This window comes from Oryza brachyantha, chromosome 5 (assembly GCF_000231095.2).
Source record: "Oryza brachyantha chromosome 5, ObraRS2, whole genome shotgun sequence".
Taxonomy (NCBI): domain Eukaryota; kingdom Viridiplantae; phylum Streptophyta; class Magnoliopsida; order Poales; family Poaceae; genus Oryza; species Oryza brachyantha.
Window position 1 is genome coordinate 2,585,280 of NC_023167.2, and position 27,559 is coordinate 2,612,838.

Sequence of the window (27,559 nt, forward strand, 5' to 3'; positions counted from 1 at the left end):
TCCAAGATACTGAGTGTGTATGAGAGATATTTTAACTCTTAATGATATGGAAAGATTTTAGAGTTAGATGTTAGCTCTTCTATTAACCTTGCTCTTAGTAGCAACTCATGCTCATCCAAGAAAATTACATGGGATTGAAGTTCTTCCTTTGTCCAAAAGACTCTGTCTTCTATGTAACACTTGTCTAGTCCTAATTTCAAAGCAGATAACCCACACCTTGTAGAGCTAAAGAATATATTAGCAATTAGCAGCGGTGTCCCGTGAAATATGAGACCCAGTTCAGAGCACTAAGTAGAGACCTAATATCGAGTATCAAAACAAAAAACTAATGACGCTTATGCAATGGTTGTATTGGAAAAATACTCATGTCGCTTCGAGAAATTTAGAATTTAGATCGGACTTTTATTTTCTTGTGAAATAAAATCTTGAAGGACTAAATTGTTGATATATACTTGTTATACAAGACAATTTAGACTGATTTTTAATTAAAAACTAAAACTATTATATATATAATTAGTATACTTTTATAAATCGTGTGACTTATAATTTTTAGAGACCCTGTACGGTCGCTCGCATGGCCCCCGGACGCCCCCGGGCAATAGAGAGATACGTCGCCTACTTTGAGATACAGACACCCGTAGATATGTATCGTATGGGGATCTTGGGACGGAAGGAAGGGCTTCGATCGTATCGTATGTAATTTTCTTCCGGTGCTTACACGCCCAGCCGACCTGTAACGAAAGTCGGCGAGGAGAGGGGCCCACCTCCTGACCACACGGGCGCCGGCCACGACGGAACGGAAAAATGCCGGTGACGTCAGCAGCCGCATGGCATCGCGGCCTCAGGACTCAGGAGGGGCAATTTCAGGCCTCTCTCCTCTTCCTCCCAAGCCCAAGTCTCGTCTCCCCCCGACCAAACTCTTTCCCCTTCCTCCGCCTCCCGCAAGCTTCCTCCGCCGCCCCGCCCCCCTCCGCGACTCCTCAAACCCTAGCACCCCCCCTCTCCTCTCCTCCCGCCGCGCCACCCCCGATCGGCCCGACCTCCCCATTGCGGTAGGATCATTCGATCGGCGTCGTCTCCCCGCTTTACCCCGCCGTTCGTTCGTTTTTTTTTTTTCTGATTTTTGTTGTTGGTGTTGGTGTTGGTGTGGGGGAAGGAATTCGAGGAATTTGGGGTTGTGCAGGCAAGGAAGGGGAGGGAAGGGGAGTCGGGGATGTTCTTCTCCGGTGACCCGACGGCGCGGAAGCGGGTGGACCTGGGAGGGCGGAGCAACAAGGAGCGGGACCGCCAGGTGCTGCTCGAGCAGACGCGCGAGGAGCGGAGGCGGCGCCTGGGCCTGCGCCTGCAGAACAACTCAGCCACGAAGATCCAGGTCTGTTTGAAACTTCCGACGAGCAGTGGTTGGATTGGATGACGTGGGGGGTGGTTTGCCATTCGGGCATTGGCGTGTTGGGATAACAGCCGAGGAATTCTCTGCATTGGGTGAAGTTTGCTTCAAGTTGTTTTTTTTCCTTTTTCCATGTGTATGACGAGTTCGGTGGAGTGAGATGAATTAATGTAATCGTGCTAAGTTTGGTGAAGTGAGATGAGATGAGTTAACGTAGCTGTGCAACTTGCAAATGTGTCACTGTTTAGCTTAAGCAATTCTAGTAGAAGAAATATCTGTTTTTTTTTTGGGCATGGCAGTGCAATGGGCAATTAGGTCTGTGTAGAGTTGCCGAAATGGAACTTCCTATATTTCAACATAGACAAAGGTTTTTTTGTTTCCCAAAATGGAATTTGACTACTTATAAGCTGCAGAAATGCTTCAGAGGGAGGAGAGATTTGGAATTGGCACGTTCGGAAGTTCGAGGGAACTTTTGCTCTACTTTCGGGGAGAACTGCCAGAGGGTTGATTGGTATGTATATACAATGGCTTAAAGACTTTAACCTATGCCTTGGCCTAGCTCTTTGTTTGACTATCTTCCTACTAAATCAGGAGCAGTTTTGGTGCTAATTCTGATTTCCTTCGTCAATTCCTGTTCTTCTTCAATGCAAAGAAAGATAGCGACATTGCTATGCTCTATCAAGTCTGCAATTTGCTGTTAGAGTATGTCAAACATGGTGGTAAGTACCAATGTACCATACACCCAATTGCAACTGTACTCCTAATTTTTTTTACTATGTGCAAAATATTTTGTCATGCTGTTTTAGGACCTAAGGTGCCCCCATAGCATGTATGCTTGTTTTTAGTGCTATGGGGATATTAAATCTACATATATTAACCAGTGAAGATTTAATTCTAATTGTCAATTTAGTGTATTTTTATCCCTATATGATACTGCCATACGAGTGTCATATCCTCAAATTATCATTTGGTGCCTTATTCTGGTGATCATCTTCTTACTCTCTTTGCCATGACCTGACTTGTCTGTTTCTATATTTTTCAGTGTTATCTGAATGATGTTAAGGAACCTTTAGATTGTTTGATTTCATTTACAAATTCATGAGGCTTTTGAGGTTTCTAGGTTGTGAGATATTTGTTATGGCTTGTGCTCTTGTACTTATGGAGGGCCTTTTAACATGATATTACTTTTCAGTATTTTTCATGGCATTGAGTGTAATTACATTCCATTTTCTTTTAGGGGATGTTCTAAAACTCTTTGGTGGCATAAATTACTCCTCAGTGGAACCTCTTGTGGTTCACAGGGTTAAAAAACTTGCACTCGTTTGTGCACAGACTGTACATCAGAAGAGGTGAGTTCATGTAGTAAACTGATACAGGTTGTTTCTATTCTTGTTTTTGACTGTGTGACGCAGATATATTTTTTAATTGTCTAGTTTGATAAAGATTACTTGTATACCACTATTGCTTGTATTATGAAGTTTCTGCGGTAGAGCCTGGTAAACAAAATTTAATGAAACATTTAGTTGTGTGTTCTATTAAGGTTTTATCTTGAGATACATGTTCAATTGAATGGACTTATTTTCGTGAAACATTGAATTATAAAATCTCACTTGGGGGATTTCCACTTTTTCTTAATGTTAACTTTTGTTTTGCGGTGTCAGTAAATGAAAAATTTATCGAAGATGTGTTGCAGTTGTTGATTTTGCTATTCTGCATTCTCCCTTGATTTTTATATTTTACCTTTTTTTCCCTTTAATAGTTACGTAGCCCATGCCCAGCAGATTTTAATCTCTCAACATCCATGATCCATGATAAAATGAGTGTTTGACTTATTACATTTTCATAGGCATGATTGGGGCAGTCAACTTTTGATGCCGTCAGAAAGCACACCAAAGCTTTCTGCTTCATTACTCGAAACTGTCGCTTGCTTGATAAATCCCAAGCTTCCATGGAACTGCAAGGTAGTTGGATATCTTCAGCGGAAGAAGATCTATTGCTTATTTAGAGGGATTATTGTGTCCATACCGGTAAGTTATGTTTCTATATTACAGATTTGTATTTGTATACTACCAGGGCCTGTACCTTTTAGATTACTTTATGACCAAAATGAATTAATGAGTGACAAGTCCACTTTCTTTTGAAGATTTACCTTTCTTGTTGCTCGACTCTAATGTTATAAAATCATTGGTCTCGTCTCCAAGAGAATTATTTTTCTGGAACAATGATGCTTTCCTTCTGTAACACCTTTGGTGTACATCCAACTCATGCAACCCTTTATGCAAAATGTTGATGGGAGTCTTCTTGTCATTATGGACTTGGTGTACCCAGGGTGTTACACATTATCCATCCATAAGTAACTGACAAAACTGTTTTCATGAATCAATAGTCATATGAGGAGCTCCTGATCAAATGTCCTGACTGTACTTGAAAACCTACAACTTCACATTATGCATTTATAATATTTACGTACAGGGTTTTGTGCACTTCAAAATTCTATATCAACTCTATATATATAACGAAAGTGAAATCGCCTTAGTTTACAACTTTGTACTAGTTTTCTGAACATAGATACTTTCTTCATCTGAGACTATCTTAATACTGAGAGTTCAGTGCTCATGCCTAATAAGATGTAGGCTAAACTTATCTATTTCCTCAGAAAGTGTATTTATCGATGGATGGGCTAACATTCAAATTATCCTCATTGACAGACACATGCACCTAACACCTGTTAATGTATAAAAATCTGTAATTTCTATGATTTCCACATGGCAATGAGTGTTTCAAATGTGCTCTCATTTTATACAACTTCCAGTTAGCATATCTTCCTGTATCAAACAGTCCTTGTGTAAGCTGATTGAATCTTAGTAATCTTAGCAATGAACCGTGCTATGGAAGTCTATACTCAATTATACATATTCTGTTTTTTTTAATCTTTACGAATTGATGAACATGGTAAAATCTTTATGATGTCAATGAGTTTTTTGTGTGATTATGATTCAGCAAACTGCAAGAAATTTGGAGCATCATAACAATACATCTGCCCTGGAGCAAGTTCTCATGCTTACTGCTTCACATATTGGCCATGATCCGTGTTGTTGTCCAGTAGTTGATCCAAGATGGAGTTTCTCCTCTCAGCTTCTCTCAATTCCTTTCCTCTGGCATCGTTTGCCACATTTCAAGAAGGTGAATATTTTTTTTATTATCATTTTTCTGAACATATTCATGTCTGGGAAATATAGAAGTTGCAAAATGTTTTGTTCAGTAAATCCTAGCTTGAATTTGAGATTTCCTATCAGACCCAGTGCTTTAAAATGGATTGACATTGTTTCCCATTAATTAAAAAGTTTTGATTCTTAGGAGTTTGTTTAAATAATTAGGCACATAGCCAATTATTGCATAGGTGGTATATCTCAGTATCTGATCATTGTTACTTATTACTTCAGGTTTTCTCAGCTAATGGACTCAGCAAATATTATATCCATCAGATAGCTTGCTTTTTGCCTAGCTGTGCTGATGTTCTTCCAAATGATATATCATCTAATCATCCAGGTTATGCATGCGTTCTTGCAAATGTCCTTGAAGCTGCAACCTGGATCTTGTCTGAACCAAAGTTTGCTTCTGAAACAGTATGTTTTTAGATCTCTTCCACCTTTCAAGTTGTCACCCTTCTTGAACAGTCAGTTGTTTATGTATAAAAACTGCATAGAGGGGATTGTTGCTCCTCCTTCCATTCCAACAATCGTCGTGCATGTTCAATTCTCATTCCATCTTCAAATTAAGTTCTATAGTTCTATGATGCGTGCATTTTTTCATTGATTGGCCCATACATGCATGAAAAAGGCTATTGATTGGCTGTATGAAACTAATATTATTGATTTTTTTTCTTGATAAATAGTTTCATACTAGTGTAATTTTCTTGGACATGCAACTTGTCATCTCGTTTGCACTTTCTTCTGGATGTTCATTTGTGTATACTTGAAGCCTTAGAATGCACATTAATTTTTGGTTATGACCATCTTACGTATGTTTTATTGTGAAACCAGGCATCTGACATCATTGCTGTCTGTACATCACTGCTGGACTCGTTGCCAACCATCACATCACCTACCGGAAGTAAGTGTCCAGCCAGTAAAAATGCTCCCATCATTTGCCCCTATGGCTGGCTAATATCATGTAGCAAAAACTATTGCCATTTGCTTTTATCAGAGGTTCTTGTGATAGTGAGAAACACTTTCAACATACCAAGCTGCCTCTTTAGAGTCTAAGTAATAATTCACCCGCAGAAGTTTGCTGGAGGCATGCTTATGTGGCTGAATATTTGTTCCTCATAGTTCTTTTTTAGTATCTAGTGTAAGTTGTATCCTTTTAATGTGTGTGCAGGGGTAGATGACGAGGATGACACACCCATGGATGATGTCATAAATGGTCTTGATGCTGATTTGGAAAGACAAATAACTGCAGCAATTGATTCAAGGTTGCTTCAACATTTGGTATGCAATCTCTTTCTGGACAAGATTACTGGACTCCATATTATTGTTGCTACTGTCTGACAGCTACTTGTATCATGCATAGGTGAATGCTTTGTTCAAAGGTACATTGAGTACAAACTATTCTGATCCAACTGGACCATCAGATGTCGAGGTGGAAGCTGTTGGATCTATATGTGCTTTTCTTCATGTCACATTCAACACATTGCCTGCTGAGCGGATTATGACTGGACTAGCATACCGGACTGAAATAGTTCCTGCATTGTGGAACTTCATAAAGCGATGTAATGAGAACCAAAGTTGGCCACAATTTTCCAAGTTCGTCCCTTCTCTGCCTGCAGATGCTGTGGGTTGGCTCCTGCCTGTATCTGTGTTCTGTCCCATATACAAGTAAGCCATATTATTTCATATCGACAAATTTGTCTGGTTATGTCTAATATATTTGTTGTATTTGATGTGTTTCTTGAGCCTTTCTTCTCAAGCAGCTATATGTCTATAGTGTGTGAAATTTGAATCTATTCTACGAGGTTATATCTTATATAGATTGTTATTTTACCATTTATCAGGCACATGCTGAAGATAATTGATAATGGGGAATTCTATGAACAAGAGAAACCTTTGTCACTTAAAGATTTGAAGTCCCTGGTTTTAATTCTAAAGAAGGTATGCATAAGACAATACCATCACTATGCTATTATTACCCACATACTTGATCTGTTGTATTTTGTAAACATTAAAGCTGCAAACTAGTTGTTGTATTCCTCTCATATTTGCTGGTGATGATTGGTAACTTTAGTCTTTAGTGAAAATTCTATTGTTATTTGTGGTTTATTTTCTTAATATTTTACAAGTTAGCTACTTTCAGAATGGTACCATGTAGTAAAATATAGAGAGCAGATGCCTGAGTTATTATTTCGAGTAAAATACATGGCCGATCCTTAAACTTGGGAGCGGATGTAATCTAGGCCCATAAACTTAAAAATTGCATATCTAGGTCCTTAAATTTGGGAACAAATGTCATTTATGTTCGTAAACTTTTAAATTATACATATAGGTCCACCATCTTGGTTTAATAAATTATAGTTGGTCCAAACTTCATTTGACTGAAGTTGACCGCGGATGTGGCATTCCACGTAGGTACTACATTTGCAAACAACCCCGTCCGAGGTCAACTTCAGTCAAATGAGATTTGGACAGGTTATGCTTCATTAAACCAAGATGTGGACCTAGATGTGCAATTTAAAAGTTTACGGACTAAATGACATCCGCTCCCAAGTTTAAGGACCTAGATGTGCAATTTTTAAGTTTATGGACCTAGATGACATCCGCTCTCAAGTTTAAGAACCAACCATGTATTTTACTCTATTATTTTCATCATATTTTGTTTTTTGTTCTCTAATGCTTGAGTTAAACTCTCGTATATTGCATCCACTTTTATATAGGTTTGTCTTATATGATTTAATTACATGATCTTAGCTTATGTTGCATTTGCTGCTTTGATTGCCCATCTAATTTTGAGCTCTTCATAAATCATAATACATTATCCCACTGTTGCACTCACATGGTTATAATCTCAATTTTCAGGCTTTATGGGAACTACTATGGGTTATTCCTGCACATGCCTCTCCTGCTAAGAAAGTGCTACCCAGCCCTTCTGGACTTAAGAAGTTGTCAATTGAGAATGTCAAGATTGGGGCAAGGATTGGTTTATCCGAACTACTTGCACAGGTGGATATTTTGTCTTGATGTACTGTATTAGTTTTCTAGTTTCATTTCCATAGGTCATTTTGGTTCAAACTAGCGCAAAATGCCTAACTGAGACCTGCATGATATCTTCCATGAACAACTCCAGTTTTACCCAACTGAGTCCCCTAGTGTCCATGGAAAGGAGTCGACCAAATGGAAAGTGTGCTAGCTTGTAGGCAATGAGCTTGATGATGCTTTCTCCATGTGAACTTCGCCTTTTTTACTGTCAAACTTAACCACTGTTGTTTATCTTTTAGGGTGTTTTATTCAACATTGTGAATCTTTACAAAATGCTTTTGTTAACAATGTGACTCATCAATATTTTTGCTGGCTATGTTCTGTTGATTATTTCCTGGAAGTAGTTTGTGCTCCATATATATATATATAATTTGTTGGAGGAAGACTACTAAACCTGGTACTCCATTGCAGTTGCAAGATTGGAACAACAGGCTCCCATTCACTTCTTCTAATGATTTCTATTCGCAACAAGCAACTAGTGAAAATTTTGTCTCTCAGGTAGTGAACTTCTATGCTGTTTAATTAATTCAAATAACTTTAAGCAGCATATTTTCTCATAACACTGTTTACATGTTTTTCAGGCTCTACTTGGCAATACTAGAGCATCGGAAATTATAAAACTGGCTCCCTTCTTAGCACCTTTTACCAGCAGAGTTAAAATATTCACTGTATGTTGTTTAAATAGTGATAAGATTGGTACATCTTTTGGGATAATGCTTTACATGTTTCTCTATATGTGCAGTCACAATTGGTAAATTCTAGACAATTGACAACATCACATTCTGCGTTGACAAGACATCGATTCAAAATAAGAAGAAATCGACTTCTGGAAGACGCTTTTGATCAGCTAAGCATGCTTTCTGAAGAAGACCTTAAAGGACCGGTATGCTTATTATTTCTTTCATCTCTATTCTTTGTTGATCAAAACTCATGTAGGAACATTGTTTAATGTTTCAACAAAACATCGTCATTCTTATAGATTCGAGTGGTGTTTGTTAATGAGCATGGTGTTGAAGAGGCTGGGATTGATGGAGGTGGAATTTTCAAGGATTTCATGGAAAATATCACTCGAGCTGCTTTTGATGTGCAGTATGGTTTGTTCAAGGTATCTGATCTTTTGTCCGTTTCATTGATTATGCAATAGTGCCAGCTGTAGTCACTATCATACTCAATGGCTCAATGCAATAGCACTAGTATAATCTATGGTGTTGTGCTGGCAGCCTGACTCGCAATACCTAAAACCTTCTAAGTGTGCAATGTACTTTCCTTACTGTTTTACAGTGTGGAGAATGTCTAGTGATTTGCATATCAATTATAGAGCCTCACATGTTTCTTTTCTAATGCTTTTGCAGGAGACAGCTGATCATCTTCTATACCCAAACCCTGGATCTGGATTGGTCCATGAACAACATCTGCAATATTTTCATTTTCTTGGCAGTCTCCTCGGGAAGGTACTTTGATCATTCATCTTTTTTTTTCAACTGCTGACTGCTGAGCAGAACATAATAGAGCTTAATTAAGTGAATCTTCACAAATTGTACATGCCATTTTTGCATCTTCCTCTTTGTGGAAGTGGAAGCTACAATCATGGCATACCCTCATATGACTTTTGCTTTCTGTCATCTAAAATGAATAATTTGAGTATTTTAGTACTATTATTGCATTTTCTGTTGTCTTGAGTTGAATGCATGTTGTGTGATGGAACGTGTTGCCTCTCAATCCATTGTTAAATTGATGTATGGTAAGTTCTGTTACTGGGGGCCGGGGACGATGCGGGATGATGTTCCAAACGCAGATTGATATGGCTTGGCCTATGTCGGCGAGGCGTACGTAAAGGAGACACCAACACAAAAGCAGAGGACAGTTGAGAACGTAATGGATAACGAAGAACACGATTGACGGATGTCAGATCGCCGGCGACAGGAAGGTCCTGTGCCAGGTCGAAGATGACACCGCCCCTTCTAGGGAGATATCAATTCATTTGATAGTTTTCCCAAGGATTACAGCCGACCTTTATAGGTTAGGCCCAAACCAAAAACTAACCTTCCAAACTAATAAAACCTTCCAATCTAATAAAACCTTCTAAAAATAAATAAAACACATCTAATTAAGTGCCACTGGGCTCTTTTTCTCACCAGGAGGCTGCTGCCGGCGGTATACTTTACCGACAAAGGCGTCGGTAACACAGATGGTTCGTTGTCTTGATAAGGTGGAGCAATGGAGGGAAATGAGAAGCGCTAGGGATGGGGAACGCACCAGCTGTCGCCGCCAAGGGATGATCGGGGAGCGCTGATGCCGTTGCCACTGAGGAAAGACAGGGGAGCACCTCATTGTTGAGGGAGCTGGGGAAGCGTCGCTGCAGTCATGCTGGGGGAGGATGGAGTTGCACCCCCGCCATCTTGCCAAGGGGGGCTGGGGGAACATAGGTGCTGAGTGAGGACAGGGGTAGCATCATCGTCGTCAGAGTTGGACCAAGTGAGGCTGAGAGCGCTGTCTTGACTGTTGATGGGGAATTGGGAATGGCCGATGGGTTGATAAAATATCTGGGAGTCCCTCTTTTTTCAGTTTAGCCCTTTGACTTTGTAAATATCAAGAAAACTCTTCCCTTCAGTTGAATTCTTCCATATAAGCCCTAAAGCTTATATTTATTTCAGGTGAAGCTTATTCTTTGGACTAAGGAGTAAGAAATATTCTCTAGGTCTGTCATTCCGGAACATCATCCTGAAAATATTTGGTTCTCGACCCATGTCCCTAACTAGAGTTCCAAAGTATACCCCTGTTGTTCTAGGTTTTTAAAAATGGCGTCCCATGTTCTGCGTTCCCATTCCTCAATATATCGACCTGAGAACTTTTGCGACTTAAATAACATCATTACATCAATGTGAAATATGATTGCAATAAGGAGCATTTACCTGCTGTCTGGTTCATGTTCTGCAAAAAACGTGTATAACCATACCCTTGCACCTTAATGTGTTAGGTCCACATGCAATAGCATGCTATTTAGAATAACTTAGCTTCTGGAAACATCTTTATTGTATCTCTATATACCGTGTTCACATTCTGATATTCTTGTGATATGCTGCATAGGTTGCTCTGGAATGTAACATCAATCCATTATATTAATCCTCTGCATGTGATTACTTGAGCTAAATTGTCTTTGTGACATTCTTCTTTGGACTCATACCTGTATATTACAGAAATAAATATCCAGAGTGATGGTCTAGTGTGCTCTTGATTTGCCTTTGAGGGCACGGTTCCAAAATGGAACTTTAATGAACATTTTCTTTTCATGAAATGTTGTTCAGTCAACAATTCATTGGAAGTACTTTCATATGCAAACATCTAAGTTGATAATTATTTGTTGATAAACATCAGAACATGTAAATATAAAAAAAATCTTGGCGCGTGAATATAAAAATCAATCTGAAGGTGTTTCATGCGAGTAAATCTCTAGATATAACTTTCTTCACCCTGGAGTTTCCATCTCGTGTGTGTTATAATTAAGTGTCAGTTAAATATTTAAATCTGTGTGCTGACAGCTGTAATCTAATGCCTTATTTTGTTCCAAATTTCTCTAATGACAGTCACATTTGTCTTGTATATTTCCTTCTAGTTTTCCTGATATTTTGGCTACAATCTGATATATGCTTGTCTGTTTGATTCGTGGCTCCAGGCAATCTATGAGGGCATACTTGTTGATCTGCCATTTGCAACATTCTTCTTGAGCAAGCTAAAACACAAGTATGCCTCTCTGTGTATGCTCAATTTTACTTCGTTTATTTGAAGCATCATGCTCCATTATACTTGCTATGTTTTACTTTGGATGATTGAATCTGGTACTTTGCTTTTAATCAGGTACAACTTCTTAAATGATCTGCCTTCATTGGATCCAGAATTGTATCGGCATCTTCTGTCTTTAAAGGTTTGAGTCTGTTTCCATTTATTTGTGAAGTAGAAAATGGCTCTTGACAGTTTTAGAAGCTAGGATTTATCAGAACTTCTGATGCAATTGGGACTGGGAAATAGTCAGCTAATTTTCTTCTTCCTTCTGTCAATGTGGTACATATTAAAAAAAATCCAAACTGTTGATCAATAGAGAAGCTAAGAATAAAAGTTCTGCTTCAAGACTGGCTGCAAATCTTGCAGTCCAGATTCAACTGTGGGGTGCATCTTGCATTCCTTAAAAAGAACTGCATTTTCTTAGCAGCTTTACATACCTTCATAGTACTTCATCGGATGTTCATTTTGCACTCTTATGATGATCTCTCTTTTTACATCCTCAGCATTATGATGGTGATATCTCACAATTGGAGTTGTACTTTGTCATTGTGAATAACGAATATGGTGAACAATCTGAAGAAGAACTGCTCCCAGGTGGGAGAGATATGCGTGTAACTAATGAAAATGTTATTACTTATATCCATCTTGTTGCCAACCATCGGTTGAACTATCAGGTAATATAATGCAATGTCATTTCCTGAGAGTTTTTCAAATATGCTTGTCTTGAAATACATTGGTACCTAATTTGCTGCTGTTTTTCTTTATCACAGATCCGTGCCCAAAGCACACATTTTCTGAGAGGTTTTCAACAACTAATACCAAATGAATGGATTAACATGTTCAATGAACATGAAATCCAGGTACTTTTACTTGCGTTACAATTACAATTAGAATAAAAACAATCCACATTTTGCAAAACAATATAGTGATCACAATGTCTCTGTTTCTGTGTTTACACCAAATAGGTGTGGCCATGTGGGCTTCTGGTTAAGTAGGAAATGTTTACATCTACATGCTAGGCTCAGCTGTAGTTTCTGAATTGCTTCACTTGGTTGATAACATGCACTTGTTTTAGAAAGGAAAATATCCATTGTGTTCCCTCAAACTCTCTGGAGGATTTAGCCCCACCAAAAAAAATATTATTTTTATCTCATTTTACTTTCTATTGACATTTTTAATTTTTTCTCTTCATACAATTCAATATTTTAAGTTGAATATTTGTAGATCCAAAGATGACAACATAACCTTTGTTACAATACATTTTCAAAATTTTCATGACAGCCATGCAGTTCTTATCTTGATGGTTAAATCAGCCCTAAAGTGATTAAGCGTTCGCCCCAAAAATGTTTTGACTTTGGGCATAATATTATTTATCATCCCACAAAATTTCAACTGAAAACAGAGAAACATGAAAAGAGAAATTCCATTAGGGAGTAAAGCGATTAGTTTTTGGTAGTTCACGGGGGATAACATGAACTTAAAAATAGTTTTCTATTTAGAGATATTCTTAGAATTAGCATAGTATATTCCTTAGTTATTTTTCTGATGTTCTATTGCTGTGTTTTGCCTCTGCAGGTTCTCATATCTGGCTCTCTGGAAAGCTTGGACATTGATGACTTACGCTCGAACACTAACTATTCCGGAGGATATCATCCGGTATATGTTGCTTGAAATACCATCCTGCCATACATAACTCAAGAAAGTAGACTAATAATTTTATTGAAGTTTCTTGCAGGCTATTCCTTCATTGCTTTGCAGCCTAGAAAACCTTTTTGAACTTTGACATTAGAATCTCCTTACTAACAAAACCTAAATCAATAGATGCAGTTATGTGGATTACCATTAATGTTTTCCTAGTTTTTGTTGCTCGTTATTAACCTCCATGGCCAGGATGTGTGCCTGAAATCCCAACAAACACTTAACTGCCTCAAAACACAAGTTTTTTCTATTTGTGTGGTATTATGAACTCTACTTCTGTGAACTATGTTGGCTGTTTTGTGCATTTTTAACAATGTTTTCAGAGTGCCATAAAAGGGAATATTCTATAACAAGTATTTTTTGCCACTTTCTGGATATCCTTGCTAAATTTCAATCATGCATTAAGATTTACAATAATAATTTAAATCACAATAGCAATCGACATAAATTTAAATATCACAACAGCAATTGACATAAATTTAAATATCACAATAGCAATCGACATAAGTTTAAATATCACAATAGCAATCAACATAAATTCAAATATTAAAATTGGTTGCTTAAGGATTTGGTTTGTTGGTAAGTTGGATCATGTAGCGGTAGAGAACTACCAAGGTAACTTATGATTACACCATACTGGTAGAATGGACATACCAGCTGATGCAGACATTTTCTTTTGGAAAAATCTATTATATGGCGTCGATGAAAGACAAGTACTACAATATGCCCATTGACGAGGTTCTGTTCTTCCATATACCACCGGACAACTTGTTTTCTTAATTTTATGTCATTCCTATTACTATCAGGTCAGCTAACCTAAGTTAGGAGCTGCCAATTTTTACATAATGCCCAAAATGCCTTCGCGGACCTCTTATTTCAATCCTCATTATATTCCCTCTACAATTAATATACTCCTGGACTCCCCAAAGCTTTATTTCTAGTGATGAAGAGACAACTGGTGGAGCAGACATCCCATGGCCCACAATTTCCGCACATCTCTGACAGTTGAAATCCTGCTACCTATCCACAGTTCTGCTCGAGTCATGCCGACCATTGATGACAAGGCCATTCAGCAAAGTGCTCTGGCTTCAGGCGACCTCGACGCACAAACGAGGCACATTTATCCAAGCCGATTTGGTTGCCATTTTGCTTCAGCACGCTGACCATGTGCGGCGTATCATGAATTTCTTTTTTTTTTTCTTTTGTTAACTTCTAAATTCGAGAATAGAATCTTTGGTCAACCTCCCTCAGAGACCTTGTTAATTTGCCATATCTATCCAGCAAACTAGGAACTTGTGCTATTGCTAGGACCACCCTGGATCAATCATGAGCTCGGTAGGCATAACAAATTAGTGAAGGGAATCAGGGTGGCATATAGGGGAGAAAATGGTTTTCCAATGGCATATTATAGAATTAGACTTTGTCGTCGACATGCTGAAGACTTTCTTGTTGCTATATTAATAATATATTTCTACAGTCATTTCATGTTACGAGGTTAGAATTTATTCATGTCTTGTATTGTTCCTGTTAGATAAGGATTGACAGTGGTTTTGTTTCAGGACCATGATCTTATTGATATATTCTGGGAGGTTCTAAAGAACTTCAGTTCACATAATCAGAAAAAGTTTCTCAAGTATGCACGGTTAATTTGTTCCTTTTCGAGCAATTACTTGTCTTTTTCTGTGTATGCATGGGTTTTCTCATAGCAGTCATTACTTTATTAGTTCTACTTTCAAACATGGAAATAAGGAAACCTTTTCGAGTAATTACTTGCCCTTTTCTGTGTATGCATGGCTTTTTTTATAGCACTTATTACTTTATTAAATCTACTTTCAAACATGAAAATAAAAAGAATCAGTTGTAATAATGTTTGCTGATTGTATTGTCCTTTGGTATCTCTTTTAATTTAGCTGGACGAATGTTCAAGTTCTTTTTTTCCCTTTTGGTCTCTGTCCCTGCTTTCCTTAATGCACAGATGGTTGATGCATAAGCACGATTTATGACTAGCTGAAACATATTCCTTATCCGTTAGTTTGAAATGATGCTTTTCTCCTAGTCTCATCATGTGTTTGATAATGAATGCACAGGTTTGTGACTGGATGTTCTCGTGGACCACTTCTTGGATTCCAATACCTCGAACCGAAATTCTGCATTCAGAGGTTCTATATACATATCTATTTATGCTTGATTTATTGCAATTGTGAATTGTCATTGTAAACTGAGCCTCTGCAGAGCTGGAATCCCTGGTATGGAGGAGGAGGATGAAGACCGCTTGCCTACATCAGCTACTTGCATGAACCTTCTGAAGCTCCCTCCTTATAAGAAGTCAGTAAATTGCAGTACCTACTTTGGTGCATATTGTCGCACTTATGGGGTTGTTCATATCTTCTATCTGATCACATTGCAATGGGGCTAACGGATTCCCTTCTCTTGAACAGCAAGGCGCAATTGGAAACCAAATTGTTGTACGCGATAAACGCAGAAGCTGGTTTCGATCTAAGCTAAACCGCCTTGTGGGCTAAAAATATTGTGCAGTGTAGATAGTTGCTAGGTAACAGGTTAAAAGGCACCAGGAGCCAGAACACCGACAACCGGGCCCCCTGTTGAGGCCTCACAAAGAAAGGAAAGAAGGGTGATTCCAAGACACGGGCATTGGGGAACTGAAGGCTCAAGGCCAAGGAGGGAGGCTACAGCAGCCAGCTGCTCAAGTGCTGATTGATTAGGACGCCGGTGATAAATTGTTTCACCATAAATAAGCAGATGCTGTTGTAAATCAGCCGTGAACTTGTACATGTGATTTTTTCTTTTTAACCAAATTTGGGGTTGATGGCCTCTCCTGGAGATGTGGGATGATATGCTAGAGATGGTTTGGAAGCGTCTCTCTACTTTTGGTGTCGGTGTTGCTGTGATGTAAGAAGGTAACCCTATCACCAGCCGCTTGGTGCCCTGGGGCCGGTAATCATACAAAGATCGGTGGAAAAAAAGCTAGGAGGTTTGTGGAACGAGGAGGGAAATTTGGAATGGTTTCGTTGCCCACTAGCTGCCTCCTGACCGATCCATTAATGTCTTTATGCCTACTATTATAGAGAGATTATTCGAGCACCAACAAAACTGAACCTCAAGTTGAAAAATATACTGAACTGAATAGCCAATAGCGTCTCTCGCTTCTGCTCATTCTTATTATTTTTGACCGTTGATTTTTTTTGGGTGGTTAATCAAAGTTTATTTTTCAGTCTTGTTTTTCAAATTGTAAAAAAAATCGTATATAAAATATGTGATTATAAATTATCTTTTGATTGGAAATATGTTGTTTGGCTAATCACCCCTATAGTTTTGTTGTGACAGATTGTGCTTTTTTTATGAGGATGGACATTGGGGATTATTAGTTTACTTAAAAAGGAAATAGGGATATTAAGAATTTTCTTAAGGCAAGAATTTGCCGTTGGCTGTGTCTCATTTGTGAGTGTGGTACAGGTGGTGCGATTTGAATGTAACCGCAAAACAAATTTTACATACCATTTCATCGTGCAATTTTATTTGCCACATAGATTGCTTATATCCAATTGTAACTTGATGGAAGCATTTGATGGCCAAGATTGAGAAAAATGGGAATATAAAGCCTCTTTTTTTTTCACTTATACCTATAAGTTAAAATTTTAATTTTAACACTTAGAGTTAATTTTGGAGTTTTATTATACTTTATTTTCAGCCTTTGCTTAGATTACACTAATACGCGCACCTCTTAGTATAAGCTATTCTACACACATCCCTCACTTTTAAGGCCTCCCAAGGCCCATTCCACCTCCCACTCCTTCTCCCAAGGCCCAAAAATCACCCCTACCTCATTTAAAAGTTGGTCAAAGGCTTAACCCCGTGGGTCAACCTTTTTATGGGCTTCTCTTCATATCTATCTAAGTTCACCTCTTGTCTCACATGAATTGTGCAGTAACACGATGATAAAAATGTAGTAACATGACGATTAATTTACAGTAACAACGTTGAAACATACCCATGAGAGATCTACTTTTTAAAAACATTTTTTCAAACAATATGGTACAAAAGTTCTTAAAAAGTAATATATGAGGTGAGAGATAAAATTGTTTAAAGTTTAAAATCTTAAGAAATATCTATATGTGCATAATGATGTGCCTCCTATACAGTAATAGCGTTATGTTGCTATAAAATATATAAAATATATGTAATTGCAGTAACGTCGTGATAGATGTGCAGTAACATCGCGATATATGTGCAATAACACGTGTGTTGCACAGTTGTAGTAACGTCGTGATAGAAATACAGTAACATCACGATAGAAGTACAATAACATCACGACTTTATATTGTTGTTACAATACAACTAATGCATGTGAGGGAGCTAAAAATATTGTATTCTTAATATTTAGAGAACAATATCTCATGTGTTTTATATTATTTTTTAAAACCGTTTTTACCACATTGGTTAAAAAAATGTGATTTAAAAAACTAGATCCGTCATGACTATATTTTGACGTTGTTACTGCATTTTATAAGGCATATTACTATTTTTGGCTTCATATTACTGCACTTTTCAGATATACGAGAGTTGGCAAATGTGGGGTGTGGAGGAAGGTCAAATGACGGGTTTGACTGGTAGGAGAGTGCTTTGACCAGGCTAAAAGAGGGGTTTTGGGCCTTTGGAAGGGGGTGTGAGAGGGTTTGAGCCTTATGAGAGAGGGGGCATAGAATACTTAGAAAGAGGTGCACATATTATTTTTACTATATATATATATAAAAAATTTTTAGTCTAAGTTGTTTCGCTTATTATTAGAATAAGCAAAACTATCACCACACATAGGAGTTACCAGGAATGTAACAGTAACATCAAGGACTACAAAGCACACATAAAATTCCAAAATGTGTTTGAATAAACCGTGGAAAAAACACAAAAAAAAATGATAAGAGAGATACATTTCAAAAAAAAAATTCCAAATGATCCCTATCTTTTGCTAACTTTCCTCCTGAATCTATACGCATTGAATATAAATTTCTGATCAAATCCTTCAATCCATAAGGAGTCTTTTAAGTTATAAATATTTAATTTGTTTAGATTAATTTTTTTCTAATAAATCTAGACACACATATAAAACATATACATCGATAATGAATACATCTGAGCAACATCAGAAAGTCTTATAATATAGAACAGAGGACTAGAAACATAAATATAAATAGTGTGACTAATCACAGAATGCCCTGTTTAGTTGGGGAAAAAACTTTTGGGTTTGGTTATCACATCGGATATACGGACACACATTTAAAGTATTAAACATAGTATAATAACAGAACAAATTACAGATTACGCTAGTAAATTGCGATGTGAATTTATTAAGCCTAATTAATCCATCGTCAGCAAATATTTACTGTGTCATCGCTTTGTTAAATTATGACGCAATAAGACTTAGGCCCTGTTAGGATCCAGAGATTTTTTGTAGTCCCTTATCACATCGGATGTTTGGACGTTAATTAGGAGTATTTCATTAGATAAAATTTTTAAGCCTAATTAAACCACGATTAGCAAATGTTTACTGTAGCATCACATTTGCTAACCATGGACTAATTAGACTCAATAGATTCGTCTCGCGAAATGGTTCAGAATATGAGGTGTGTTTTATTAATAGTCTATATTTAATATTTATAATTAGTCTCCAAATATTCGTTATGACATAAATGGAAACAAACATGCTCTTAAAATATTCGTCTCATAATTTATACCCAATATACGTAATTGGTTTTTTTCCCTACATTTAATACATTTGATAGCGTGGAAATTTTTGTTTTTGGGAAAAGTAAGTATTGCCGTTGCGTTCGTTTCCTGCCTCCCGTGGATCTTCAATTCTCAAGAGTGAGTTCGGCGCGAGGGCACCGACGACGACCAGAGAGGCCTACCCAAGAAAACAAGAGCTGGTGGTGCATCCTCGTCCTTAGCGCGCAAGCGAACGCGACGCGAGAGAGAGGAGGGATCGATGGATCGACCCCAGGTGATGTTCATTTCTTGATCCGAGCAGTTCTGTCTCTGTCGCGGGATCCAAGTTGTTGCTCCCAGGATTTAGGATTCGATCTTGCTAGGAGGGAGGAGGGAGCTTGTCCCGGATCTAGCGGTTTCTTGGATTAGGGTTCTTGGGTTTCCCTGATTGGATCCAGTTCCAAAAGGAGCCTCGGTCGGTGGCGGCGGAGGGGGATTCTTGATCACGCGGGATCTGAGCGGACGAAAAATCGAGACTTTACGTTTCTTTTAGGATAGGCTCATTCGGTCGGTGGCGTTGGTTTATCGGGTTGAATTATGCTGCTGCCAATCCTGTTTTGGCTTAGTGTCATGTTCATTTCAGATCTGAATGTAATCTGGACTCTGGAGAGATAATCTGACTTCATGAATGATGTTTTCAGGTGGTTACTGAGAACTATGCCAACCCTGTGACATGCCTCTTCCATGTGCTCTTCAAGGTGATTTACTCCTTGTCCTGTGGAAATCTGCTTTGCTCTCTAGGATCGTTTTTTGTCTGCGTCTGATGCTCATTATCGTGTGCTGTGCGAAGGCGGGGGCGCTGGCGTTCTACATCTTGTTTTCGCTCTTCGTGAAGAGCTTTGTCATCATATTTGTTATCACCGTGTTCCTCGCGGCGCTTGACTTCTGGGTGGTGAAGAACGTGAGCGGCAGGATATTGGTCGGGATGCGGTGGTGGAATGAGATTGATGATGATGGCAACAGCGTGTGGAAGTTTGAGTGTCTTGATGGCGAGGTTTGTGCTTTGTTTCAAATGCTACATTACTCTTTTCGGTTCTAAATGTATGATATCTTTTGTTGTCTTAATTGACGCATTTCTTTGCAGGCTCTTGCTCGGATGAACAAAAAGGACTCATGGCTGTTCTGGTGGACTCTTTACTTGACTGTGAGTCATTTATTATCTGTTACAGAGGATTTAGTAGAGTAGATTCTGTAACTGGATAGATATATTGCTTTGACATAACTTGGTTGTTGATGGTCTAAGACTCCTTTACATGTAAAGCATGTTCTTAGATTTAGCACAACCATTTTTTTATTTTAGATATAGAAAGAATATAAGATGACTAGCTGATGTGTGCAATTTATAGCAGCTTGAACCAAGCATTTTGAATTACTCCCAAGGCTAGTAATCTACTTTTCTTCAGGGCCATGTATTTCTAAAATTTGTTAATTATATCTTATTGGTTGTTTCACTTTTCATTTTTGGTTAAGCTTTTGAAGTTAGCTATTTTTATGGTCACTGTGCTAGTTTTCATCAAAATATAGGACTTGGTTTGTGGGAGGAGAAAGACATATATCTATCAGTTTGTGGTTAATAACCGTTTGGAATACATCAATAGGACTTTCTGTTGATAATAATCAGATGCTGTTGTCGCACTTCTATACAATTCTTTTATTTTTCCAGCATTTTTAAGTATATGAAAAGAAAACCTTTCTAGTTTCTCATATTAAATCAACAATCTCTGTTCACACACATTACTAGTACCTAGTTAGAGTTATATTACTAGTACCTAGTTAGAGTTATTCTCATGTATAGATCATTTACCTAGCTGTCCAGTTTTGCTCATTTTCCATCCACAACCATATACCATGATAATATGATATGATGACATGCTCTAGGTTAGGCTTTGCATGGTCGTGCACTAAGTTAAGCTTTCTATGGTTGTATTGCTCTAGAAGAACTACTGATTGGCATAGCAAATGCATTGTTCTCTTGAAAAATTGGATAATAGATGGGAGTGAATTGTGAAAGGAGTCCTGCGATCTTGTATGTGCCAGTATTTCATAGATCCTGACCTATGTTTCTTGCATATGTTTGATGTTTTTTTGCTATTTATGGAATAATGTAGTAAGTAATTCATGCTAGAGCTTAGTATATGTTGTAGAACATGAAAACCAATCACTTCATTTTTCAGGCTGCTGCATGGCTTATTCTTGGGATATTTTCACTCATCAGACTTGAAGCTGATTACCTTCTTGTTGTTGGAGTTTGCTTGACTCTAAGCATTGCAAACATTGTTGGCTTCACCAGATGCAACAAAGGTATTTCATACTAAACAGTCTAGTCAATATGTCGCAGAGGCAAGATAATCTCACATTCTCATAAATTAATTGTTATTTGATGAGCAGTGCTATCTGTTAAAAGTATGCACAATAGCTGAAAAACTTGTATTGTTAAGTTTCACAATTCTGCTACATATGGGATGATACGCTATTAGGCTAACTAACTTTTTTTATTGGAAAACTGTGCTTTTATGGTTCAGCCTCCCAGATGTTAGATCGATTGCTTCACAAATTAGAGTTTGGGATCCTTACATCAACAAACACCATGAGCTACTATTGCTGTCCTACACTTTGAAACCTTCATTTATGCCTATTTGTTCAATTTTTTCATGATTTAGGCCCAAGAGTGTGCTTTGATATATCATGTTATGCGTGTTACTTATTTTGCAAACAAAGTCATGTATGTAATGCTGATGATTTCTATGATTTCCAAAAGGCTGACAATTTATATATGTGATTATGTATTGCAGATGCCAAGAAGAATATCCGGGGTTATTTTGAAGGCCATGCCCAAAATGCAATCACATCCCGCATCACATCCACCCTGCAATCAGCATTTGGGGTTATCTAAAGCCCAAACCACCGAACTGCAAAGAGGCCCTTCTTGAATACAACAATGTAAAATCTGTCAAAAAGGATTAGCATGCATTATCCCATTTCCCATACATTTTTGTTGACCCAATACACCAAGTAGGTTGATTTTGATTGGAATGACAGAAAACAACTTGTTAGTACTGCCTTTCGAAGGAAAAAAAAAGCGTTTTTAGAGTGTATCATTTGGGTTTTGACCCTGGAACCTGTCTTCTAGTGCAGCGTCTTGTTGATTCCATGTTATTATAGTTTCTTGTGCATCTGAATTAGCGACTATATTTTCTGAAATTTTATGCAACAAGGCCAGTTGAGAGCTGTAGTAGTGTGCAAAAGATTTGTCAAAAAAAGACGTCAGATTTGTAAGAGGAAAAATAAAAACTGCAAGACAAATTGGAAGTAACAGTTCTTGTAATGCCTTTCTCTGAAGAGGTGAAAGTAAAACTATGGTACATCAATTTTCCTGAGGTCTGGAAGCTTGCAGCTGCCATGAAATTGTCTATACACGTACATCAACAGTACAAAATCTTTGTACTCAATTCAAAAATTAAGAAAAACCCATGAACTCCTCTACTTTTGTAGCTGAAGGTGCTTCTCCACTGTAACTTTAAAATTTTCTTTTTGTATCCAACAAGCTGCTAAACTGCTAACCAATGTAAGAACCAATCTGTCTGTTGGGACATCTCCATCAATCACATTACTTGTCATCATAATGTGAAGTGTTCCATCACTATCCTCCATGGATCCATGACTCATCCAGATGATATTTCTTTTTTCATTTATCAGCATCAAGAATCGGATGATTTGTTGGAGCCACCATTGACCAGGCTTGCCAGCTTCACTCTGGGCTTGGAGTACTCACCACTCATCGCAAGCTTAGCCGCAAGGCCGCTGCCGAAATCAGTGAAGTGAACACCATCCCAGCTTAGCACCTTCGATCCTGGCTCGCAGAGATCATCACACCCGAATTTCCCTGGCTTGAAGTTATATGGAGGCCCACCGTTACCACAGCACACCATCAATGGCCACTTAATCCCTGAACACAAGAAGATGAGCGAATTCAGATCAAGAATAGGAAATTGAACGTCTGAACATATAAGTAAATATAATGGTTCTGAACTTATGCAGGCCTTGCAAGCGAAAAATAATTAGTAAATAAAATTTTTATTGTGTGTTTTTAATGATCTAAAAGCAAAGGTCAGAAAATAAACTATGATAAAAAATCATAAAATTAACTCTAAATAAGGTTGAAAATTTAAATTTTGGCATAGAAGAATAAGCAAAAGCGAAAAAATATAAGGCCCATGGTTTTATTAAAATATGTAGATTTGGTGATTTTGTGGCTGTGCTCATACCGTATTTGGTGTGGTTGGCGACGAAGTCGTACTTAATGGCAAACATGTCGGTGTACACGACGGTGGCGTTCTTTAGCTGCAGCCGCATTTCGTCGCAGAGGTCACTCAGCTTCGTGTTGAACTGCTGCGCAGCCTTGTTGTATTTTGCCAGGCAGCCATGGGCGTCATGCTTACCCTTCTCCTGCACCACCAGTGCAGGCAGGCAGCCAAGGGCGCCGGTGCCATGTATCCAGAACTTCCTTGCGCCGTTGTCATACAGAATCTGAATGTTGGCAAGAAATCTTCTGTCAGTGTAACTAGTTAAGAATTACTAAACTTGAGAATATAGAGGTTTCAGATGCTGTATTGTGTTATCTAATTTACCCGAATCGCGTCTTTGATCTCACCGACAATCTCTGTGAACTTCTTGTCCCACTTATCAGATGGTGTGTGCATCACACCAGCCACATCGTTGTGGCCAATGTCCATCATGTATAGAGCGTTCTCGAAGCCCTCCTTGCTCACTGGGCCTTTTTGTCCTGCAAATGCAAGATGTTTTATCATCAATTTTCAGTTTACTGTTTATTTTCACAATTGTAAATGTAACAGCATAAAGCTTATGCTACTGGTGGCAAACCTCGTTCGAAGAGCTCCAGGGATCTGTGCTTGAAGTAGACAAACTGGTCGACTTGGACATTCAAGGAGTAGGGAGAGACACCGTGTGATACTGTTGAGCCAGCCATAGCGAAGTTGACACCATTGCTGTAGTCTGAACCGATTGACTTCAGGTATGGGTTCAGTTCACGTGTATTCAAACTCTCACCTGAAAACATCATCAGCGACAAAACTTCACAGTAAATTGCTGTAACAGTAGTGTATTAAACTTCACATTTGCTACCAGACCATTCACTAGTCACTATGCTTATCATTCGTGTCTGTCATACTAATTATTTTGGAAATTACGTAGGGATGCTAATATTATGTTTGTCAGGCTTCTGGGCAGCTAAGTAATTAAATCTTGGGCCAGATATAACCAAAGGTTATTTATCAAAGGTCTGCTAGAGTAGTCAAGATATTGCAGAGGTGTCCCCACCATGTGCATCTCAATCATGCATACAGATATGTGATATCCTCTATGTTTGTACTTGGGATCATCCGTTTAAGTTAAAGCTTGCTTTCGTGACCACATAACAGAAGTACAGATTCTGCCTGTCCTGATGTAGGAACAGTGCTAAATGGATTTTCCTCCGAATTTATTTCTATCAGAATAATGACATTGTAATATACTGTCTGAGAAAGGGAGCCATGAACTGATAAAACACCTCAGTCCAACTAAGAAATGCATTTTAGATAATGACCAAGAAAATGCATGTCATGGAGCATGGAGAATCATCGATGGGCCTACTCCATGTGATTACAGATAATAAATACATGACACGATGTGGGAAACATTAACAGTCACATGGTGGCATGCATGTGTTTGGACCATAATACATGGTAGCATGCTTCTTCAACTGGAGTACTAAAGCTAAACAAAACAAAAGCTCTGTACACTTAGTGTGTGGAAGGATTTTCTAAACATATATAGTAGTACCAACAAACAATAAGAAATATGATTTGTTCACATCACGTCACAGAGACAATACAACAAAAAAGTGGATGAACTTGTGGATGCATTTTCCTAGGCCTAAAATCTTGTGGAATTTATCCATCCAATTTGTATTGTAGATAGAAAAAGTTTTGACCAAGTAACAACTAAGGTGTGTGCAATATGAATTGTCTGTGGTTGAGCGATTCTCTGCACCCTGACATCATCCACAGGCACTAAAGAACCTAATTAGATAATAGAGCCATGTGTCTGGTAGGTTAACTATCTAACTGCCCATGTCGTGTACTGATCACGTTGTTAATAACAATGCCCTGGTGTTGACCCAACAGCTAGTACTCTATCACTCAGACAAGGCAAGAGTAAACAGGAATCCAAACAACCAACTATCATTTCACTCAGTGATTAGAGTGCCCAACTGAGCTTCAAATATCCACCATCTGGTTCACTAACTTGGGTTAAAGATCCAAGTACATGAGAGACCAAGAATTAGTCTCCTCAAGGACCTTGCTTGCAGACACAGGTGACAGGGAACTACTATTTCCCAGTCGAGCAGTTCACATCAACAACCCAGCCATATCCATCCAACCAGGTCACAGAGATCAACAAGTCAAACACACAGATCACGGGTTTTCTTTGTCCCAATTGGCAAAGGAGAGGAGAAAAAAAAACGCAGCCATTGTTAGGCACATGCTGCTACTGGCTCCGGCCACCAAACACCCCCATTTTTAATCCCCTCTTCCACGTCGCAGCATGAACTTGACCAGATTATTCGGAATCACTCATCTCACAGCTTGCTGATTTTTTGCTAGATTTGTTGTACCAAGTACCAACCCAGGTTATATCAAGATGGCTACTCTTAATTACTCAAATTCACTTGCCTCCAGCTAGAAAAATTTCACATGAAACCGTTCAATATATAGAGAAATTATCAGCTCGGAGTGATGGATTTCATAGAATTTCAATGGAATAGTTCAGAGTTCCACAGTAATCTTAAACTAATCATAGAGCATGAGAAGGTTCCAACATAAATGGTTTTGTATGCGATTAAGGAGTAGGGTTAGGGCTAAACTGCAGCAACCAAGGGGGCAGAGGAAGGATTAGATAATGGAGAAATCGAATTAATTAATTAATGGAGGCGATTAATCGAGCTCACAGATGAAGTCGATGATGACGCGGCCGTCGGAGAGGCGGCCGGTGGGGTGGTGGAAGTAGGTGCGGCCCTCCGGCGGCATGATGCGGATGCCCCCCGCCGCCGCCACGCCCCCCGTGTCGGAGTTGGAGTCGCCGAAGTTGAACAGCACCACCGACGACGAAGCCTCACTCTCCGCCGCCGCCGCCGCCTCCGCCGCGGCTCCCGCTCCGCTGGCAGAAGCGTTCGCTGCCCCAGCGGCGGCGGCGACGACGGCGGCGCCGAGGTTCTGCCTGACCGCGCCCATGGCCGACGGCGAGACGAACGCCAGCGACAGCACCATGACGGCCACCACCACCGCCGCCAGCACGCAGTAGTACTGCAGCCGCAGGCTGAACACCTTGTTCCCGCCCCCGTTCCCTCCTCCTCCTCCGCCGCCGCCGTTGTTGCCGCTCGCCATGGCCATCGTCGCGAGCTCACCTCTCCTCTCCTCAGCGCGAGGAGGAAGACGATGGCTTCGCTTGTGTGAATTTCTCCCTTTTTTTTCTTGTCTTTTTCTCTCTCTAGAGAGGTGGAAATGTGTACGCGTATGCCTATATATAATAGTGCGATTAGTGAATTTTTTATACTGGGAGATCGTGTGATTAGTGACTTAGACCGCGTCCACCCCATTAACTTAGTCCTGTGCACACTTCCGAACTACTAATTCCGAACTACGTATTTTTTAAAAAAATTTCTGTATGAAAGTTGTTTTAAAAATCATATTAATATGTTATACATTTTTTAAATAAATAATAATTAATTAATCATGTAAATTTTTCCGTATGAAAGTTGTTTTAAAAATCATATTAATATGTTATAATTTTTAAATAAATAATAATTAATTAATCATGTAAGTATATTTTCCATACTGAGTAAGTTACTCCTCTCCCAAACGCGGTCTCACTGTCTTACGTGATTATTCCCTCTCTCTAAAAATAAATTTTAGTTTGTTTTTTAGTTTTTGATATTAATTATGTATCTTATTTATTATTTTTATAATTAATATTTTTATTGTTATTATATAATAAAACATGGATAATATTTTATATATATATATATATAAACCAAAATAAAGTAGGTGCTAATTAGTGTGGTTTAGTAGGACTAATTGTGATTAGCGAATGGACATGGAGATACTTAGTCCGTTGGATATTTTTGTAGTTAGGGTGGACCAGTTGGCTTTTGGAAGAGATCACACTTCCTCTCCTCAATTTTTTTATTTTTTCCATAGTTTGTATTTTAGAGATGCATGGTTGTTGGTTTATATAACATTTCTTCTTCCTAATCACTTGCAAGATTCCAAATTGTAAATTTGAAGAACATATTCCCTCCGTTTTTCAATAATTGGCACCGGACAATGTTCACTTTCGAACATGGACCACTTATATTTTTTTTAAAAAAAATACGGATAGTAGAGTAGGCAAGATGGCATGCTATTGAAATGTGGTACGCCCTAAATACAAGTTCAACTTTCATTCCCTTTGATCTAACAATTTAAGAATAATTAATTGTCAAAGTTTAAGTGCGGAAATTAAAATGGTCACTTATTAGGAGGCAGAGGGAACATATATGTGTGCACGTGCATTTTCTTTTTATAAGAACTTTAAATCGTATAATTAAAATTCTGTGGTTTGTATT

General features: G+C 38.5%; 3 protein-coding genes across 3 annotated transcripts; 2 read left to right on the forward strand and 1 right to left on the reverse strand.

The window, feature by feature from the left end:
* The first annotated feature begins 977 nt into the window (after window positions 1-977).
* LOC102701079 (E3 ubiquitin-protein ligase UPL6) lies at window positions 978-16,001 on the forward strand. Its single transcript, XM_006654012.2, has 27 exons — window positions 978-1,052; window positions 1,157-1,372; window positions 1,801-1,898; window positions 1,979-2,106; window positions 2,625-2,736; window positions 3,234-3,414; window positions 4,388-4,570; window positions 4,831-5,013; window positions 5,431-5,500; window positions 5,768-5,877; window positions 5,960-6,264; window positions 6,441-6,537; window positions 7,459-7,602; window positions 8,050-8,136; window positions 8,220-8,306; window positions 8,381-8,521; window positions 8,618-8,743; window positions 8,991-9,089; window positions 11,312-11,379; window positions 11,494-11,560; window positions 11,922-12,092; window positions 12,189-12,278; window positions 12,994-13,074; window positions 14,676-14,749; window positions 15,204-15,275; window positions 15,349-15,441; window positions 15,555-16,001. The coding sequence occupies exons 2-27, from the start codon at window positions 1,214-1,216 to the stop codon at window positions 15,619-15,621; spliced, it is 3,093 nt and encodes a 1,030-aa protein (XP_006654075.1). The 5' UTR covers window positions 978-1,052; window positions 1,157-1,213; the 3' UTR covers window positions 15,622-16,001.
* A 2,931-nt stretch (window positions 16,002-18,932) lies between these two features.
* Window positions 18,933-22,125, forward strand: LOC102701542 (Golgi apparatus membrane protein-like protein ECHIDNA). Its single transcript, XM_006654014.3, has 6 exons — window positions 18,933-19,132; window positions 19,539-19,595; window positions 19,688-19,891; window positions 19,982-20,041; window positions 21,072-21,198; window positions 21,690-22,125. The coding sequence occupies exons 1-6, from the start codon at window positions 19,118-19,120 to the stop codon at window positions 21,788-21,790; spliced, it is 564 nt and encodes a 187-aa protein (XP_006654077.1). The 5' UTR covers window positions 18,933-19,117; the 3' UTR covers window positions 21,791-22,125.
* Window positions 22,126-22,182: 57 nt separating this feature from the next.
* On the reverse strand, window positions 22,183-26,431 carry LOC102701818 (GDSL esterase/lipase LIP-4-like). Its single transcript, XM_006654015.3, has 5 exons — window positions 25,904-26,431; window positions 23,779-23,964; window positions 23,526-23,680; window positions 23,163-23,424; window positions 22,183-22,843 (listed from the first exon to the last, which is right to left on the reverse strand). Exons 1-5 carry the CDS (start codon window positions 26,343-26,345, stop codon window positions 22,596-22,598), a joined length of 1,293 nt encoding a protein of 430 aa, XP_006654078.2. The 5' UTR covers window positions 26,346-26,431; the 3' UTR covers window positions 22,183-22,595.
* Window positions 26,432-27,559: the final 1,128 nt, after the last annotated feature.

What these genes read in the sequence shown, in the direction of transcription:
- LOC102701542 (XM_006654014.3), top strand. An exon ending in TTGAGTGTCTTGATGGCGAG is followed by an intron (nt 19,892 to 19,981) that starts GTTTGTGCTTTG and finishes ATTTCTTTGCAG; the next exon opens with GCTCTTGCTCGGATGAACAA. An exon ending in CTTCACCAGATGCAACAAAG is followed by an intron (nt 21,199 to 21,689) that starts GTATTTCATACT and finishes TATGTATTGCAG; the next exon opens with ATGCCAAGAAGAATATCCGG.
- LOC102701079 (XM_006654012.2), top strand. Translation starts at nt 1,214, where the DNA reads ATGTTCTTCTCCGGTGACCCGACGGCGCGGAAGCGGGTGGACCTGGGA. An exon ending in CAAAGTTTGCTTCTGAAACA is followed by an intron (nt 5,014 to 5,430) that starts GTATGTTTTTAG and finishes TTGTGAAACCAG; the next exon opens with GCATCTGACATCATTGCTGT. An exon ending in TGGTTTTAATTCTAAAGAAG is followed by an intron (nt 6,538 to 7,458) that starts GTATGCATAAGA and finishes CTCAATTTTCAG; the next exon opens with GCTTTATGGGAACTACTATG.
- LOC102701818 (XM_006654015.3), bottom strand. Translation starts at nt 26,345, where the DNA reads ATGGCCATGGCGAGCGGCAACAACGGCGGCGGCGGAGGAGGAGGAGGG. An exon ending in CGTCATCATCGACTTCATCT is followed by an intron (nt 23,965 to 25,903) that starts GTGAGCTCGATT and finishes TGATGTTTTCAG; the next exon opens with GTGAGAGTTTGAATACACGT. An exon ending in AGATCAAAGACGCGATTCGG is followed by an intron (nt 23,425 to 23,525) that starts GTAAATTAGATA and finishes GCCAACATTCAG; the next exon opens with ATTCTGTATGACAACGGCGC.